This window comes from Bos indicus x Bos taurus, chromosome 1 (assembly GCF_003369695.1).
Source record: "Bos indicus x Bos taurus breed Angus x Brahman F1 hybrid chromosome 1, Bos_hybrid_MaternalHap_v2.0, whole genome shotgun sequence".
Classification (NCBI taxonomy): Eukaryota; Metazoa; Chordata; class Mammalia; order Artiodactyla; family Bovidae; genus Bos; species Bos indicus x Bos taurus.
In genome coordinates this window covers 110604698-110621643 of record NC_040076.1, presented here as the reverse complement: position 1 = coordinate 110621643, position 16946 = coordinate 110604698, and the positions used below count along the sequence as shown (strand labels likewise).

The following is a 16946-nucleotide window of genomic DNA, read 5'->3' as shown; positions in this document are numbered from 1 at the left end:
ATACAATACATCCTATTTCAGGGAAGTATTAATTTTACTGAAATTAAATTTTTTTTCTAAGTAATCATAGTAATGTGACTCAGTGGTTAGAGTTAAGACATAGATTATTGGTTTGACTTGTTTTAAAATTCTATCTCTCTCCTTTATATTATCCCTTAAATCTTTAGAGCTTCCAGTGGTTTTGTTCCTTCTCAAAATAGAAATGGTAGGACTCAGCTATATTTAAGGTTCTCCAAACTTTGTTTCAATTAGTAAAATGTTGAGTGAAACCTTCATTTGCCAACCCTTTTATTCCTGTTAAAACCCATGTGTACATTAAGATGAGATTGTCAATCATTTATTTGTGATTTACACAATTTTTATATTTTGGATGTGCAATAAATATATCTCCATCACACTATAAGCCCATTAAGTAATTCAAAATGTGACATTAACTTGCATTTTTCAAAAAGAAAGAAGTTAAACTTTTAGGCTGCTTTTTGTCCTCAACTTTGCTTCTAGGTTCAGCCACACAGGAGCCACTGTGAAAGGTCATTACCAAGTATGGATTTCCAGTGAGCACTAGAACTGCTGAGAAAGTTCTAAGGCTTTTCTTTGCTGGGGACAATGTCAATCCTTGATATATTTTTAAAGGGTTCTAGGGGCCAATGAACACATCACTGTATTCAATGACTTTTTGAAACTAATCCAATGCTTTTTTTAAAGTAAATTCTTGAAGGAAAGCAAACTTCAGCAATTTGTAATAGTGCTCATGTTTAGACTTTCTGAGATTTTTCCTGCTTCTGTTCCCAGGACTTAAGGGCTCTCTCCAGAGGCTGCAGCTCGAGTATGTGGATGTAGTTTTTGCAAATCGACCGGACAGTAACACCCCCATGGAAGGTGAGTGAAGAAATTTAATAAAAGACCCTAGAGCTATTGATTCTAGCTTGATGACTTATTCCACTCACGGTAGGAAATGAAATATATTCAGACTTATTTGATCGAATGTGAAAAATAATAACCTTTCCAGTCAATCTTTCAGTTTCATATTTACCCGCAAAGTTAGTGCTCTGTATCCTGTGTCTTGATTAATTTTTAAGCATCTGCAGGCACTGGGAGTGTGTGTGTGTGTGTTAGTAGCTGAGTTATGTCTGACTGTTTGTGACCCCCACGGACTGTAGCTCACCAGGCTCTTCTCTCCATTAAATTCTCTAGGCAAGAATACTAGAGTGGTTGCCATTCCCTTATCCAGGGGATCTTTCTAACCCAGGGATAGAACCCAGGTCTCCTGCATTGCAGGCAGACTCTTTACCATCTGAGCCACCAGGGAAGCCCTCCCTGGAGTGTGGCTCCTGCCATTATGGTGCTCATTTTCTCCAGGTTTGTTTCACTTGTGTGCTTCCATCAACTAAAACAATAAACATAATTGGAAGGGGAATTTATAACCCAGCCATCATTATTTTGGAGTTCTCTGAGGCTCTTCTTATTTTATAATGACTCTAGGTCTGATTAGTTTCCAATCTGTGATGATAAGTGCTAAGTGCTACTGTGAGCAGAGACTTTATAGGAGTGACTATTTCAAAATGAGACTCTTCGTTGCAATCTGGTTTTTGAGTCTCAAGGAGCTGCAGTATTTTATCCCCTTTCTGTTACGACTGTTTGAAGACAATTTAAGCATCTCCCTGTGAAAGCTTTCAGTATGTTCCTAAAACCAGGTTTTCTTCAATTTGTGTTTATTTATGGGACCAATTGAGAAAAGAAGATAGTTTGGAAGGAAAAATTTAAAAGAAGGTTCTAGTTAATTGAGATTTATGCTCACATGAATTTTCACATACCTGAGGTAAATGAGAATGAAGATATTTGGGGAAAAGAAGGGAAAAAATAATACTTTGATTATTCAAGGCTTACTATATGACACGGATTTATACATTTTTAATGAATTAGAACATAACGTAAAATTACATTAAAGGTAAATTTAATTTTGATGATTCAAAAAGTAGTTCTGGATCTTGTAATAAGTCAGGTTCTGTAAAAGTTTGTTCTTGCTAGAGGATTATAGAAGTTATGGAAGCTGTAAATGATTGAAGTATATATAAATGTTTCTATAGGTTGAATTTCTGAAAAAAAAAAGTTATGGAAACTTTTTTTCCTTATCATTTATCTCTTTCTCGACCACAGGTAAATGGTTAAAATATGTATTTATATATCTTATTTTTTGCTAGAGTTTTCTGCTTTTGTGATTTGAGTAAATTAGAAGTTTTATATAAAGCAAGATCAGTGTTGGAAATTCATAATAAGAAATTATCCATGGAAATGACATAAAATACATATTTTTGTCAAAGCCAAGAATAGGTGTTTGATAAAGTGAATCATAAGCATTTTATTTATGTAAGAAGTAGGTATTGCAAGGATAGTATGATGCCACAGTATTCTTAATGCTACATTAAAACACAGCACTGATGCTATCGTGCGAGCACAATTGTCAAGTAAGATGCCATTTAGTGGCAGCTCTTAAAGACTGAAATTACTTCCCATTTTAAGTGCCTAGTGAACTATTTTCTTCTTAGGAAAAATGTCCTTTGCAATTATGCTATGTACAGGACAGAGGAACATCTGGGATTTTTTTAGCATTTTTTTTTTTTTTGGCTCATTCTGCCCATTCTACCATTATCTTTAATCTGAGGGATATAAAGTATAAATCTTTAATCTGAGGGATATAAAGTATAAGTCTCTAAAACAGAAAACATTATAATCTGCATTATATACCTACAGAAGGAGGATATTCTCAATTAGGAGACAAACTATGTGATACTAATAAGATAATGGTGTCTCTTGTATAAACACAGATTATGTGTTGACATTATTGGAAGGGAGCTTCAAAACATTAAAAAAAAAAACAAACAGATTGCTACCTGATAGAATGTATAACTGCAGCATTATCCAGCCTCTGCTGGAATCAGGAAATATTTATATTTTCTCTGAGTTTCTTACAGAAAATTCCACAAAGCAGAATAGGAAGCTGTTTTATCATGAGTTATTGTCCAAGTTTGGAAGTCTAACACAGGGTGTCAAATAGAGTTTTGTGCTTGTTGATAGGGTCAAGGAACATGGCATTTCATAGCTCTGTGGCAACCAGCCACTTTATGCTGGAATATAGCCTGCTCTCCCCACCCCCACCAAAGGGAGATCCACTCCTGGCTGGTGCATCAGACCCAGGGCTTATTCCTCTGGGAGGACTTAGCAGGGACACGCTGTGGGCAAGTCTCCATGTAGGACTCGTTCCAGATTGAAATAGCTTCCCTGTGATGTCTCCCTAGCTTTGTAGATAGTGTGTATCCTTAAACAGTATACTCATTTGTTCCAAGGTGAGCCAGATGGAAGGGCTAGTTTGATATTAGTCTCTAGAAACTCATTCTCCACATTTAGCCTTTCCTACTTAACTGTAACAGAGGAAAGGACTGATCTGGGCAACTGAGAGAAGAAATAGAATAAAAAGAAGAAAATAAGGAATAGAAGAGACAGGGATTGCCAGGTGATCTTGGGTGCATTTTCTCCTCTAAAATGGAAAAAAAAAAAAAAAAAGGATGTCTAAGCTATGTCTGAACTCCATGTTGTTATTAAGTTTCATTTTTGCAATGATTTTGTAAATCATATGTATATGTGTATTAGTGAAAATTGTATGTGTACAATGCGGTCTACCTTAGGAAGCCTATTACGGTTTCTGAAAACAATACAGAAAAGTAAATGTTACATATAATCAAAATTACCCTTGAAAACCCTATGGTAGCTATAGCAGTTATTTGTTAGTCAGTGTTACTCGATAGCCTTTAGTTATTCAATTTCATCTCCAAATATAGTGACAAAATCATCACTAGATACTTTCCCTTTTTTTTTTTCCTTTTGGCAATGGCTTTAATATTATTCACATACTTTTCTTATTTTAGCAACTCACATTGGCAATTTTAGGCTCAGTTGCATCCATTTCTGTCTAATATAAGTGACAGAACAATGGTTTCCAAGTACATATTGCTGAATTTTTGTATATTAAATCTATATATGTTGGCACTATTCTCTATATGTGTGCTTCACAGTAAACCCTTAGCATTTGTAGATAATCTTTATTGGTTTCAACCATTCCTTGTCAATTTCATAGACCCATAACACACCCTAACTTATAATTTTGCCAAGGAACCTATATTAAATTCTGGGGAACCAACAAGAGAACCCATACCAGCTTTCTAAGACTCATTTTAAACAACTTGGATTTAAATTTATTAAAGGGCCAACCCCATTCACCTGGTGTGCAACTATGAAAGGATATTAAGTGGGAACATTTCTAGAATAAACTTATGTGAGTTTCATCTAGGTTCTGCGTATCAGATGGAAGCAACTGAGCCAGAGAAAAATTAGCAGTAGCATTCTCATAATATTTTAGCATTATGGATCAAATTAGATGTTGCCTCCCTTTCTTCCTTAGAAATCCAGTAGACAAAAATGAGTCCTCTCAAAAGAATGGCCATAAACTCCAAAAGTGCAATCTGAGGAGACAGGGGGTGAGATTGCCTTTGTAATGTGCAACCCTGTGGAATGCAATTAAACATTTTACAGCTATGGGAAGATGTTCTTGACAACAGAGGGGAACTTATGTACTTTTCCCTCTGTCCTTCTTGTTTATTTTTTTCTGGTTCACCTAGTAGTAAATCATTGTTTTTCCAGAGCATCTGCCATGCCATCTGTCTCTTATAATATCTGGTGTTGATAGCATATTTTCCAATACCAGAAAAAATCACTCCCATGTCCCATTTCTTCTTTCTTATGCTGCTGTGTTCTTCCCAGTAGTCACTGACAGGTCATTGAGTGTCATGATATTCATACTTTTAAGTCTCTCACTTCTGTAAATCCCCCAAGTATATTTCAAAATCTTCTCTTAAGCTCATTAGGCAAGAGAAAGTTAATTCCATCATGAATCATGTTGGACATGGATGGACACAGAGCACTTGTGTGCCTGAGGACCTGCACGAGGAGTTTTTCGGTGTGGTTTTCAGTCATTCCTAACAGCCAGACTACTCATCCATACTCTTCCTATTGCTCTAGGGATGAGGTGACTGAGCATGATTGTGGTCATGAAAGGAACTTATAAACCATGTACCACTTGTGAATAATAGAAAAAAGAAGGGACCCATTTTAGTTTACATAGCTTTTTGAAAGAAGAAAAGCCACTAAATTCATTGGTCTGAGAATATTATGATGTTTTAAATTAAATTACATTTTAATTAAATTTTTATTTTTAAAAATGCTTGGAATTGAGCCCTCTAACTTTTATTTATTTAGAATTTTTTGCCAAAACTAGTTAATCTTACAAACTCCCTAAGTCATTAGATGTTATTCCCAACCTAATTACAGTTCAAATTATTTATTTGTTTTCCTGCTAGTAGGTCAATGCAGACATAAAACAACCCAGATGTCTTATTTCAAAAAAGAAGGACAAGATCAAAGTTAGCATTGCTTAATTCCCATAACATCATCATGTCAAACAACCTATCCCATAAGAATTTGCTTCTTTCAATACCATCTTTTTTACCGTCCCCATGTGCCAGCAGGAATCTACTGCTATTCAGGGAACTAGGACATCCATCCAATGACAGCACAGGAAATACCAGAGCTGCAAACATTTCAGCATCCCAAATTGTCTATACTTTTTCAGTTCCAGAGCATTGGACCTGGATTTTTAGCATCCAAAGTAAAGTTTTCAGAACAAAAATTTAATGGCTCCCCTCACCAAGCCTAGAAATGGGGCTTCTCAAGTGGCACAGTGGTAAAGATTTCGCCTGCCAATGAAGGAGACTCAAGAGACGCAGGTTTGATCCCTGGGTTGGGAAGATCCCCTGAGGTAGGAGATGGCAACCCACTCTAGGATTCTTGCCTGGAAAATTACATAGACAGAGGAGTCTGGTGGGCTACAGTCTATGGGGTCTCGAAGAGTCAGACACGACTGAGCAACTGAGCACACACATACAGACCTATAAGTATTATCTAACCACCATGGATAGTACCTTCTGCCTTTATATTTTACTGTCTTCCCTGAAAAACACCCTATATGTGTCCCCCCAAAAGCATAATAGCAGGAAGAAATCTGCAAATATTCTATAAGAGTGCTGTTCCATAGACATATTTTGAAAGCCATATATGTACTTTCAATTTTCTATTACTTACATTTTAAAGATAAAAAGAAACATGAGATTAATTATAAAATATATTTTAATTTAAGCCAATATATTAAAGTTTTTTTAACATATAATCAATATAAAATTTTTGAGGGGATATTTTACTTTTTTTTCATAATAAGTCTTTGAAATCTGTTATGTACTTCATATTTATTTTGTTGTTCAGTCACTAAGTCATGCCTGACTCTTCAAAGCCCCATGGACTGCAGCATGCCAGGCTTCCCTATCGTCCACTGTCTCCCAGAGTTTGCTCAAACTCGTGTCCACTGAGTCAGTGATTCCATCCAACCATCTCATCCTCTGTCACCCCCTTTTCCTCCTGCCCTCAGTCTTTCCTAGCATCAGGGTCTTTTCCAATGAGTTGGCTCTTCACATCAGGTGGTCAAAGTATTAGAGCTTCAGCATCAGTCCTTCCAGTGAATGTTTAGGGTTGATTTCCTTTAGGATTAACTGGTTTGATTTCCTTGCTGTCCAAGGGACTCTCAAGAATCTTCTCCAACACCACAGTTCAAAAGCATCAATTCTTCAGTGCTGAGCCTTCTTTATGGTCCAACTCTCACATCCATACATGACTATTGGAAAAACCATAGCTTTGATTAGACAGACCTTTGTGAGCAAAGAAATGTCTCTGCTTTTGAATACGCCGTCTAGGTTGGTCATAGCTTTTCTTTCACGGAGCAAACATCTTTTAATTTCATGGCTGCAGTCACCATCTGCACTGATTTTGGAGCCCAAGAAAATAAAGTCTGTCACTGTTTCCATTTTTTCCCCATCTGTTTGCCATGAAGTAATGGGACCAGATGCCATGATCTTCGTTTTTTGAATGTTGAGTTTTAAGCCAACTTTTCTACTCTCTCACCTTCATCAAGAGGCTCTTTAATTCATCTTCACTTTCTTCCATTAGAGTGGTATCATCTGCATATCTGAGGTTATTGATATTTCTCCCAGCAAACTTGAATCCAGCTTGTGCTTCATCCAGCCCAGCATTTCACATGATGTGTTCTGCATTTGAGTTAAATAAGCAGGGTGACAATATACAACCTTGAAATACTCCTTTCTGGATTTGGAATCAGTCCATTGTTCCATGCCCGCTTATAGCACATCTTAATTTGGGCCAGCCACATTTCAAGTACTCAATAACTACATGTAGCTAGTGGCTACTATTGCACCACACAGGTCTTTAAACTTTAGTTCAAGTCTAGCAGAACACGAGACACATAATAAGTGCTCAATAAAAATTTGTTGTCTGGATGGGTGCATGGATGGATGATTAGATGGATGAGTGAACAAGTCATTTTAGTGAATGAATGAAGCTGAATGAAACTAAAGTTAAACAGATACATCTTCATTTTTCTCCCTGAAAGCCTATTTTGGCTTCCTAACATCTGTGAATATTCTGGTACTTGATCTGGTTCAGCATATTTCAGGGTGATATTAAGGACAGATTGCTGGCAGAGAGTCCCAGGACACTGTTACAGTCCATTTCTCCTCATCTGCCTTAACGGCAGCATCCAGATGCCAGATCTCTCTCCAGAAATCTGCTTGATGCCTAAATGAGCAGAAATGAATGGAGGGATGAATCTTGGGCAGTTCAGTTGCCCCTGAGGATTATTATATCAGATATTAAAATTATCTAACCCATTTCACTTATGACCCTGGCCAGGATACTCTGAGACCTCTGGTGTTGATCAGATCCATATAACCTCCTGGCTTGAAAGGCTGGGACAGCTGAATTTTCAAGAAATTAATTTGGATAAAATGATTTTCCTATCCAAGAGGATGAGCCAAGCCCTACCAAGCCCATGGTTTAAAAAAAAAAAAAAAGTGTTCCAAGTTTACTAAATCAGTTTTATTTCCATTTTAACTGTGAATTCACCAAAAGTTTTACTGCTACTTTAGACATATTCATCTGATGTTTTATCCTTTACAGAATACCAAGTCATGTCATTAAAAAAGAAATTATTTTCAGTCATTCTAAGAAATAGCATTCGGAAATGGTTGCAATGTTCTTCCAGTGTCTGGTGTTTGCCTGTGTTTTTTTTGTTGTTGTTATTTTAGAAAAATCTCATGTTTCTACCATTGTAAGCTTCCTTCTCTTTAGGACAATATTTCTGTAAAATGATCTGGGGGACATTAGATGGACACAGCATTAAATTCTGGCTTTGCTACCTATGTATACCTAGGACAAGTTACTACCCTCACTGAAGCTCAGTCTCTTCATCTGAAAATGCAGGTAACACATACAGTGATTTCTGAAGGAGTTAACAGTGTGCATACAGCACCTCACTCACAGTAGGGGAAAGAAACATAAGCCCCATTTCTAGAATGCCCCGTACAACACACATACATATAAAATTCCCCTTTCTCTGGATCTCTCTCAGAGGTGAGCATAGGAGACGACTAAGACCCTAAAATTACAATGTGATGAAAATCCAGTGAAGATGGCCACGATGCAACATCAACCAGGGTCTGTGGTAAGGCCATGTAGAAACAAGGTACACAGTTAGCAATGGAATCTTCTTCTAGCTCATTTTTTCTCCTTGAAATTTTGTTCTGAGATCCTCCAGGCCCTTTAAAATTATTCAATTATAGATTTTCCAGGGTTAATTATTCAGTCAAAAGGTCATCTTGAGCCTGTGGTTTTATTTTCAAAAGTGTATCTAGAAAAAACTCAACAATAGGATCCACTCATTTGTTCAGTTGACAGTTTTTGACTATCTGCACTGGCAGACAGAAGGTGCCTGGGTCAACAGCACACTTGCTGTATTGGAAAGACTCAAGCACAAACCTATCTGACCATTAACTGCAGCTCGCTAGTTAGCTTGATGTACAGCTGTGGACTCCGCATTTTTGAGGATATTTGAGGCCAGAATGGGATCACCAGTGAGTGACTGATTTGAGAATACATTTAACAATAAAAATCATACAAAAAAATACTTTTAAGTCCTCATACGGTTCATGTATATTTAGTGTATCTTGACTGTTTCATGCCATAGGCAAATGGATGTATTGCGAATATAATCCTTTCCTCAATGCTCAGTACACACATTGTCTCCTATGTCCATGGCCCCCATGACTCAGAGATTATTAATCCACTTTGTCTTACTATAAACATGATGTTAATTCTGCCTTTCTCACAAGCTCCTTGTTTCTCTACCCAGTATCATTTATCTTCTCTACATTTCTTACTTTCTTGAGCAGAACTGAATAATCTTAAGTAACACAGAAAAGGCACATTACAGACATGATAGAGTTCCCCACCCTTAGTTGTTGGCATGCTGTCTCAGATTTGCAGAGTAAATTTCTAGGGCAACTGGAAAAATTTCCAGAGTTTGGACCATGGATCACTGTGGTATCCATCTATCAAGAGCAGAGCCCTGGTTAACAAGTTTTCATTTTCCAAATAGATCCCATAGAGAGAGCAGGAGTTTTAGAACATACTGATACTGAGAAGTTAAGATTGCCAAGGCTGCAGAAAAGACGTGACAAGCTGGCTTTAAAGGAAACTATATTCCCAATAATAATTTGTAATCATTTAAGGGTGTATCTTTTCCCATGGGGATGGTCTTGATCCCTGTCTCCTGTACAATGTCACGAACCCCATTTCATAGTTCATCAGGCACTCTATCAGATCTAGGCCCTTAAATCTATTTCTCACTTCCACTGTATAATCATAAGGGATTTGATTTAGGTCATACCTGAATGGTCTAGTGGTTTTCCCTACTTTCTTCAATTTAAGTCTGAATTTGGCAATAAGGAGCTCATTATTGGAGCCATAGTCAGCTCCTGGTCTTGTTTTTGCTGACTGTATAGAGCTTCTCCATCTTTGGCTGCAAAGAATATAATCAATCTAATTTCAGTGTTGACCATCTGGTGATGTCCATGTGTAGAGTCTTCTCTTGTGTTGTTGGAAGAGGGTGTTTGCTATGACCAGTGCGTTCTCTTGGCAAAACTCTATTAGCCTTTGCCCTGCTTCATTCCGTATTCCAAGGCCAAATTTGCCTGTTACTCCAGGTGTTTCTTGACTTCCTACTTTTGCATTCCAGTCCCCTATAATGAAAAGGACATCTTTTTTGGGTGTTAGTTCTAAAAGGTCTTGTAGGTCGTCATAGAACTGTTCAACTTCAGCTTCTTCAGCATTACTGGTTGGGGCATAGACTTGGATTACTGTGATATTGAATGGTTTGCCTTGGAAATGAACAGAGATCATTCTGTCGTTTTTGAGATTGCATCCAAGTACTGCATTTTGGACTCTTTCGTTGACCATGATGGCTACTCCATTTTTTCGAAGCGATTCCTGCCTGCAGTAGTAGATATAATGGTCATCTGAGTTAAATTCACCCATTCCAGTCCATGTATGGATGTGAGAGTTGGACTGTGAAGAAAGCTGAGCACTGAAGAATTCTTGCTTTTGAATTGTCGTGTTGGAGAAGACTCTTGAGAGTCCCTTGGACTGCAAGGAGATCCAACCAGTCCATTCTGAAGGAGATCAGCCCTGGGTGTTCTTTGGAAGGAATGATGCTAAAGCTGAAACTCCAGTACTTTGACCACCTCATGCGAAGAGTTGACTCATTGGAAAAGACTCTGATGCTGGGAGGGATTGGGGGCAGGAGGAAAAGGGGACAACAGAGGATGAGATGGCTGGATAGCATCACTGACTCGATGGATGTGAGTTTGAGTGAACTCCTGGAGTTGGTGTTGGACAGGGAGGCCTGGCATGCTGCCGTTCATGGGGTCGCAAAGAGTCGGACATGACTGAGCGGCTGAACTGAACTGAACTGAAGGGTGTATCTTGTGCTTTCTTGGGAAGCCAGATACTCCCAACCACATTTAATAAAGGCCTGTTGCAAAGGAGGATCCTGGTGATATTCTATGCAGTTTACCTACTTCCTCTATTCTCTTTCCCTTTTTCCCCTTTCCTCACATCTTCAGTCGACAGTGAAGGCAGATACAACTGCTGTCATTAGTAAGACACAAAAGGAGAAACAATGTGGGCCACGTGTCTGGAGGCCCGTTCTACCTCCTCACCACAAATATGTGGTCTCCACCAAGCTCAGAAAGGGTGACCTTTTGGTTTTTGTTTTCCCCCTTAAGTTGTTTTTAGTTAAGAAAAAATAGAGAGTGGAGACAGCTTCTGCTCACCCCAGCTGTCAGGTGGAAAGAGAACTGCTTAGTATTCTGGGGCTGTGGGTTTGTGACTCATGTGAGCTTCCTTCTGTGTTTGCTGTCATCTCCCTGAAAGTTGCTGGAGTTGTGACAGGAGTCACCTCCACATTCGGAGGGGATGTTGCCTCAGTCTCAGGGGCATTCATCTCTACAAGCTTCTCATGGTGCTGGAGCTGATTTGTAGTCACATGGTATAGGACTCTGAGGCTAGCATTGTCCAGCTCTTCAGCCCAGATAGGCGGGGCTGTGGGTTTAAGCTTCCTGTCAAAACAGTCTTGATCAGGGTTTACTAGCATGCGGATTCAGTGAGCTGAATGAGCTCCTGTGTCATTGCTCATCTGGAATTCTCAGACAATGGGGATAAACAAATCCCCTTAAGTCTCTCTCTTACTTTCCGTAAAAATGAAGTAATGAGAGACTCAATGGCTTTTTTTAAAGCCCTCCCGGGTGTTGAATACGTGTAGTGAAAACATACGGGATCTGCAATCAGAGGATGAGGATACTAGTCTTAGGTGTGTGAACTTGCTTGAGCTGCTCAGAGTTTCTGCTGCTCAGTTTTTCATTTGGAAAATGGGAAGAATAAAAACAGTACCTTGTCTAGCTATTTCCAAGTTTGTTGTGGTGATAATATAAGTGGAAATGTTTGATCAATTGTAATTTGTAACATCTGTACAAATATTTTGAGATTATCACTGTTACATGTGTGTGTACACATGTAGTAAGATGTCATACCTGAAGTTTCAACCAGACATCGAGACACAACAAAATTTCAGAGATTCAAATCTCCATTTCTGTACTTGCAAAGGAAAAAGACAAGAGCTGACTCCACAACTTTTTCTTTCCCTGATGTTTTAAGAAATTAGAAACCTACAGAAAGGTTGAAAAAATAAACAGCCAAGTCTTCACCTCGATTTACCAACTGTGCTATATTTTGCCTCTATTTTGCTCTCTCTGTGTTCTTGCAGTATGACCTTTCACCCATAAATACTTTCTTCTCTCTCCTGAGACTTGGCATTCTTCCACACAAGCATCATGCACTCATCACACTCAAGAACGTTAACACTGGTATACTGCTGTTACCTATACAAACCATACTCAAATTTCCTAAACTCTCCTTTAAGGATTTTGTTGTTGTTTGAGAGGGAGGTGAGGCTGTGATTTGATTAAGAATCCCACATTACATTAAGTTGTCATGGCTTTTTAATCTTTTTTCGTCTAAAATGTTTCCTCCACCTTGTTTTCTCTTTGATGACAATGACCTTTTTAAGGAAAATGTAAGCCATTTGTTTTCGAGAATGTCTCTTCAGTCTGGATTTGTCTGATTGTTTTATCATGATTAGATTAAGATCAAGCATCTTTGGCAAGAAGATTACACAGATCATGTTGGGTCCATCTCAGTGTGTTTCTCAGGGGGCCCTGGAGGGTCATTTTCCATTATTGGCCATGTTAAAGTTGATCACTTGGTTAAGATGATGTCTCAGTTTTCTCCACCATGATGGTACCTTTAAGACTTGGTAATGAATAATCCCATGGATGGAGGAGCCTGGTGGGCTGCAGTCCATGGGGTCGCTTAGGGTTGGACATGACTGAGCGACTTCCCTTTCACTTTTCACTTTCATGCATTGGAGAAGGAAATGGCAACCCACTCCAGTGTTCTTGCCTGGAGAATCCCAGGGACAGGGGAGCCTGGTGGGCTGCGGTCTCTGGGGTCGCACAGAGTCGGACACGACTGAAGCGACTTAGCAGCAGCAGCAATGAATAAATAAGTTGGGGTGTGATTCTTCGACACTGTGTGAATAGCCTGGTTCCTCACACCTGGAGTTGGCATCCACTGCCAACCTCTGCCTGCAGCAGTTATTAACAGTAGAAAGTTATTACAATTACCCTTCCCCATTTATGGGCTTCCCTGATGACCCAGCAGGTAAAGAATCTGCCTGCATTGCAGGAGACACAGGAGATGCAGGTTTTATCCCTTGATCAGGAAGATCGCCTGGAGGAGGAAAATGGCAACCCACTAGAGTATTCTTGCCTGGGAAATCCCATGGACAGAGGAGCCTGGCAGGCTACAGTCCAAAGGTTCACAAAGAGTCAGACACGACTGAGGCATCCTGCCACAAAGAGGAAATTTTCCCTCACTCTGAGTTCTGTGCCTCTCCCCTCAACTTGCTTCAGGAAAATAAAGGTTGAAAGAGAGGATCTAGTGAGAAGGGTATAGCTGGAAAAACTACACTGTGATACCTAGTTGGGGCTGGAGAGCGTGACCATCATGGTCGGGGAGTAAAGAGGCTTGGGAGCTGACTCACGCCTGGCAAATCTAGAGATGGAGAAGTGGGCTGAGTCTCTACTTTGTTACAGCCGGAGAGTATACCCTCCCTGGAGGTGTCCAGGAGGGCAACTTTGAATATTTCCTGGGTGGGGTCATCTTGGGTCTGTCCTCCAGGAGGATAGTGGGGGCTGGAGCTGGACACCCAGAGCCAGTAGGAGAAGGGTTCACGGGAGAGGCAGAAAGTAGAGAAATAGCGAAGCCAGCCATGCCCCCTCTCATTACCCTCTGCTGCAGGCGTTAGTCTAAGCAGGTCCCAGTTGGGACAGGGAAAGGAATTTGAGTTTGTAGTTTTGACTGATATCTGCAAAGGCTGTGTTTATGATCTAAAAGGATGTCAGGACTGTTCATTACCCAAGAGTAGGCAGAAAAACTGTGAGACAGCCTGAGTTTTCATCAGGGTCAAGGTTTCATTGTTCCCACTGAATGTAAAGGGGCAGTGGGAGATTAAAAAATAAAACAGAGTCATAATTACTTATCACGAGTCATGCTCATTCTACATACTAGTTATATATGTTTAAATACCTAATTTTAAATTGATATGACTTAAATTACACATTAAAAAATTAACTTTTTATTAGTATCAGAAAACAAATTTGTTTGCTTTATAAGAAAATATCATGTCCAATATAATTGGAAATTCAGGAAAATCTTCTGTGCTAAAGATTTAAGTCCCCACAAATTATAAAATAAGGCCCTTGACCGCTTGTTTAAAATGTGTACATTGAACACAGATATCCTTGTACCTCATGAACACTGCCCAGGCATCTGAGGACTTTTGAAAGTGTCACTATTTGGGGGAGTGTTTGTCAATATTCAAATACTAAAAAAGATTATAAGCCACAAAACCTCAGCTTCTGCAGTTTGAACTTTATCCATCCATTTTTATATTCAGTTCAGTTCAGTCGTTCAGTCATGTCCAACTGTTCGCGACCCCATGAATCACAGCATGCCAGGCCTCCCTGTCCATCACCAAATCCTGGAGTTCACCCAGACTCACGTCCATCGAGTCAGTGATGCCATCCAGCCATCTCATCCTCTGTTGTCCCCTTCTCCTCCTGCCCTCAATCCCTCCCAGCATCAGAGTCTTTTCCAATGAGTCAACTCTTCGCATGAGGTGGCCAAAGTACTGGAGTTTCAGCTTTAGCATCATTCTCTCCAAAGAAATCCCAGGGCTGATCTCCTTCAGAATGGACTGGTTGGATTTCCTTGCAGTCCAAGGGACTCTCAAGAGTCTTCTCCAACACCACACTTCAAAAGCATCAATTCTTCGGTGCTCAGCCTTCTTCACAGTCCAACTCTCACATCCATACATGACCACAGGAAAAACCATAGCCTTGACTAGACTGACCTTTGTTGGCAAAGTAATGTCTCTGCTTTTGAATATGCTATCTAGGTTGGTCATAACTTTCCTTCCTGCGGGGAGCGAGCTCCGCCCGTGGCAAAGGTCATGAGGAAGGAGGCTTGGCATACGCAAAGGCGGGATCAAGCCTCAGGAGTCTCCCTGGAAATTCTCGAGCATCTACCCCTAAAACCAGAGTCTGCCTACTTTCTGCTTTGTTCTCTCACCTACACCTCTGACTTTATGGGGGGCTGTCCCCCACTACCTCTCTGAAAAAAGAGTTAGCTTACAGCTCCAGTTAATAATTCCTGGGTGTGACAGTGTTTCAACCTACAAACTCCTTTGGAAATCCTCTAGCCTGCCTGAATAGGTTTTTTCGGCCACATGTGATTGTTCAGAGCCTCCCGACTGTGAGAGGGAGGAGATGTTCTAAACTGTCTAAACACAGATTCTTTTGAGTAGTTAAGAGATTGATTAGAAATTGTATTGGTGAAGGATTTTTCATTTATTGGGCCAATGTTTGCTGCTAAGTCTCCCTACCCCTTGCCTACTGTGTCCTTGGCAGTGTATTAATTGATATAATGGGTGTATAGAAATGTAAGTAGTAGCCTCAGTGTTTGTAACCTCGGACCCTTGAGTTAATTCTTTTCTTGATTGAGCCCACCTTACCTTTGCCCTATAGGAATGCAGCTTTGTCCAATGCTTTTTTGGAGGCTGGTGCCTGACTTTGGAATAATCACCTTTAGAGAAAGATAAGTTTCTTAAAATGTTAACAGGCCTCCTGGCCAGAAGATGATGTAATTCACCTGAACTTTTGCATATGATAAGTTTGAAAGCCTGGCTTCGATTAGGACCAGGAGCTGCTGCCCTTGCATGACTCCACCCCTTCCCCTATTATCCTCTATGCACAACTTAAGGTATAAAAACTACTTCGGAAAATAAAGTGCGGGCCTTGTTCACCGAAACTTGGTCTCCCCATGTCACTCTCTCTCCCAAATTCTGGCTGAGTCTACATCTGGAGTGCGGAATCCGCCATGCTTACTAATTATGCCTGGGCTTCTAAGATCCGACCGGGGAGGCCTCAGTGTCTCCTCTCCTTCAGGAGAACGGAAGGATGCCTGCGGCCTACATAAGTGGTGCAAACTTCTTGTCTTGAAGTTTTATTGGTCTCCCGCGTAAACCAAGCTACTCAGCCTCTTTTCTCCACTGAATTTTCCTACTGAGCTATCCTCATCCTATTACTCTTTATATCTTTGATAAAATATTTAAATAAATAGGTCGCCGACGCCGTCCCCGCTTCGAATACCCTGGATCAGCCGGGGCTGGTCCCCGGCACCTTCCAAGGAGTAAGCATCTTTTAATTTCATGGCTGCAGTCACCATCTGCAGTGATTTGGAGCCCCCAAAAATAAAGTCTGATGCTGTTTCCACAGTTTCCCCATCTATTTCCCATGAAATGATGGGACCAGATGCCATGATCTTTGTTTTCTGAATGTTGAGCTTTAAGCCAACTTTTTCACTCTCCTCTTTCACTTTCATCAAGAGGCTTTTTAGTTCCTCTTCACTTTCTGCCATAAGGGTGGTGTCATCTGCATATCTGAGGTTATTGATATTTCTCCCAACAATCTTGATTCCAGCTTGTGCTTCTTCCAGTCCAACGTTTCTCATGATGTACTCTGCATATAAGTTAAATAAGCAAGGTGACAATATACAGCCTTGACGTACTCCTTTTCCTATTTGGAACCAGTCTGTTGTTCCATGTCCAGTTCTAACTGTTGCTTCCAGACCTGCATACAGATTTCTCAAGAGGCATGTCAGGTGGTCTGGTATTCCCATCTCTTTCAGAATTTTCCACAGTTTATTGTGATCCACACAGTCAAAGGCTTTGGCATAGTTAATAAAGCAGAAATAGA

The 16946-nt window shown here is 39.9% G+C and overlaps 1 protein-coding gene across 2 annotated transcripts in view; it reads left to right on the top strand.

The window, feature by feature from the left end:
- KCNAB1 (potassium voltage-gated channel subfamily A member regulatory beta subunit 1) overlaps positions 1 to 16946 on the top strand; it is a 450729-nt gene that overhangs the window by 377693 nt on the left and 56090 nt on the right. For both annotated transcript variants that reach the window (XM_027542870.1, XM_027542880.1), the window contains exon 8: positions 793 to 879. In XM_027542870.1, coding sequence (XP_027398671.1) covers positions 793 to 879 — 87 coding nt within the window. The remainder of the gene's footprint in view (positions 1 to 792; positions 880 to 16946) is intronic.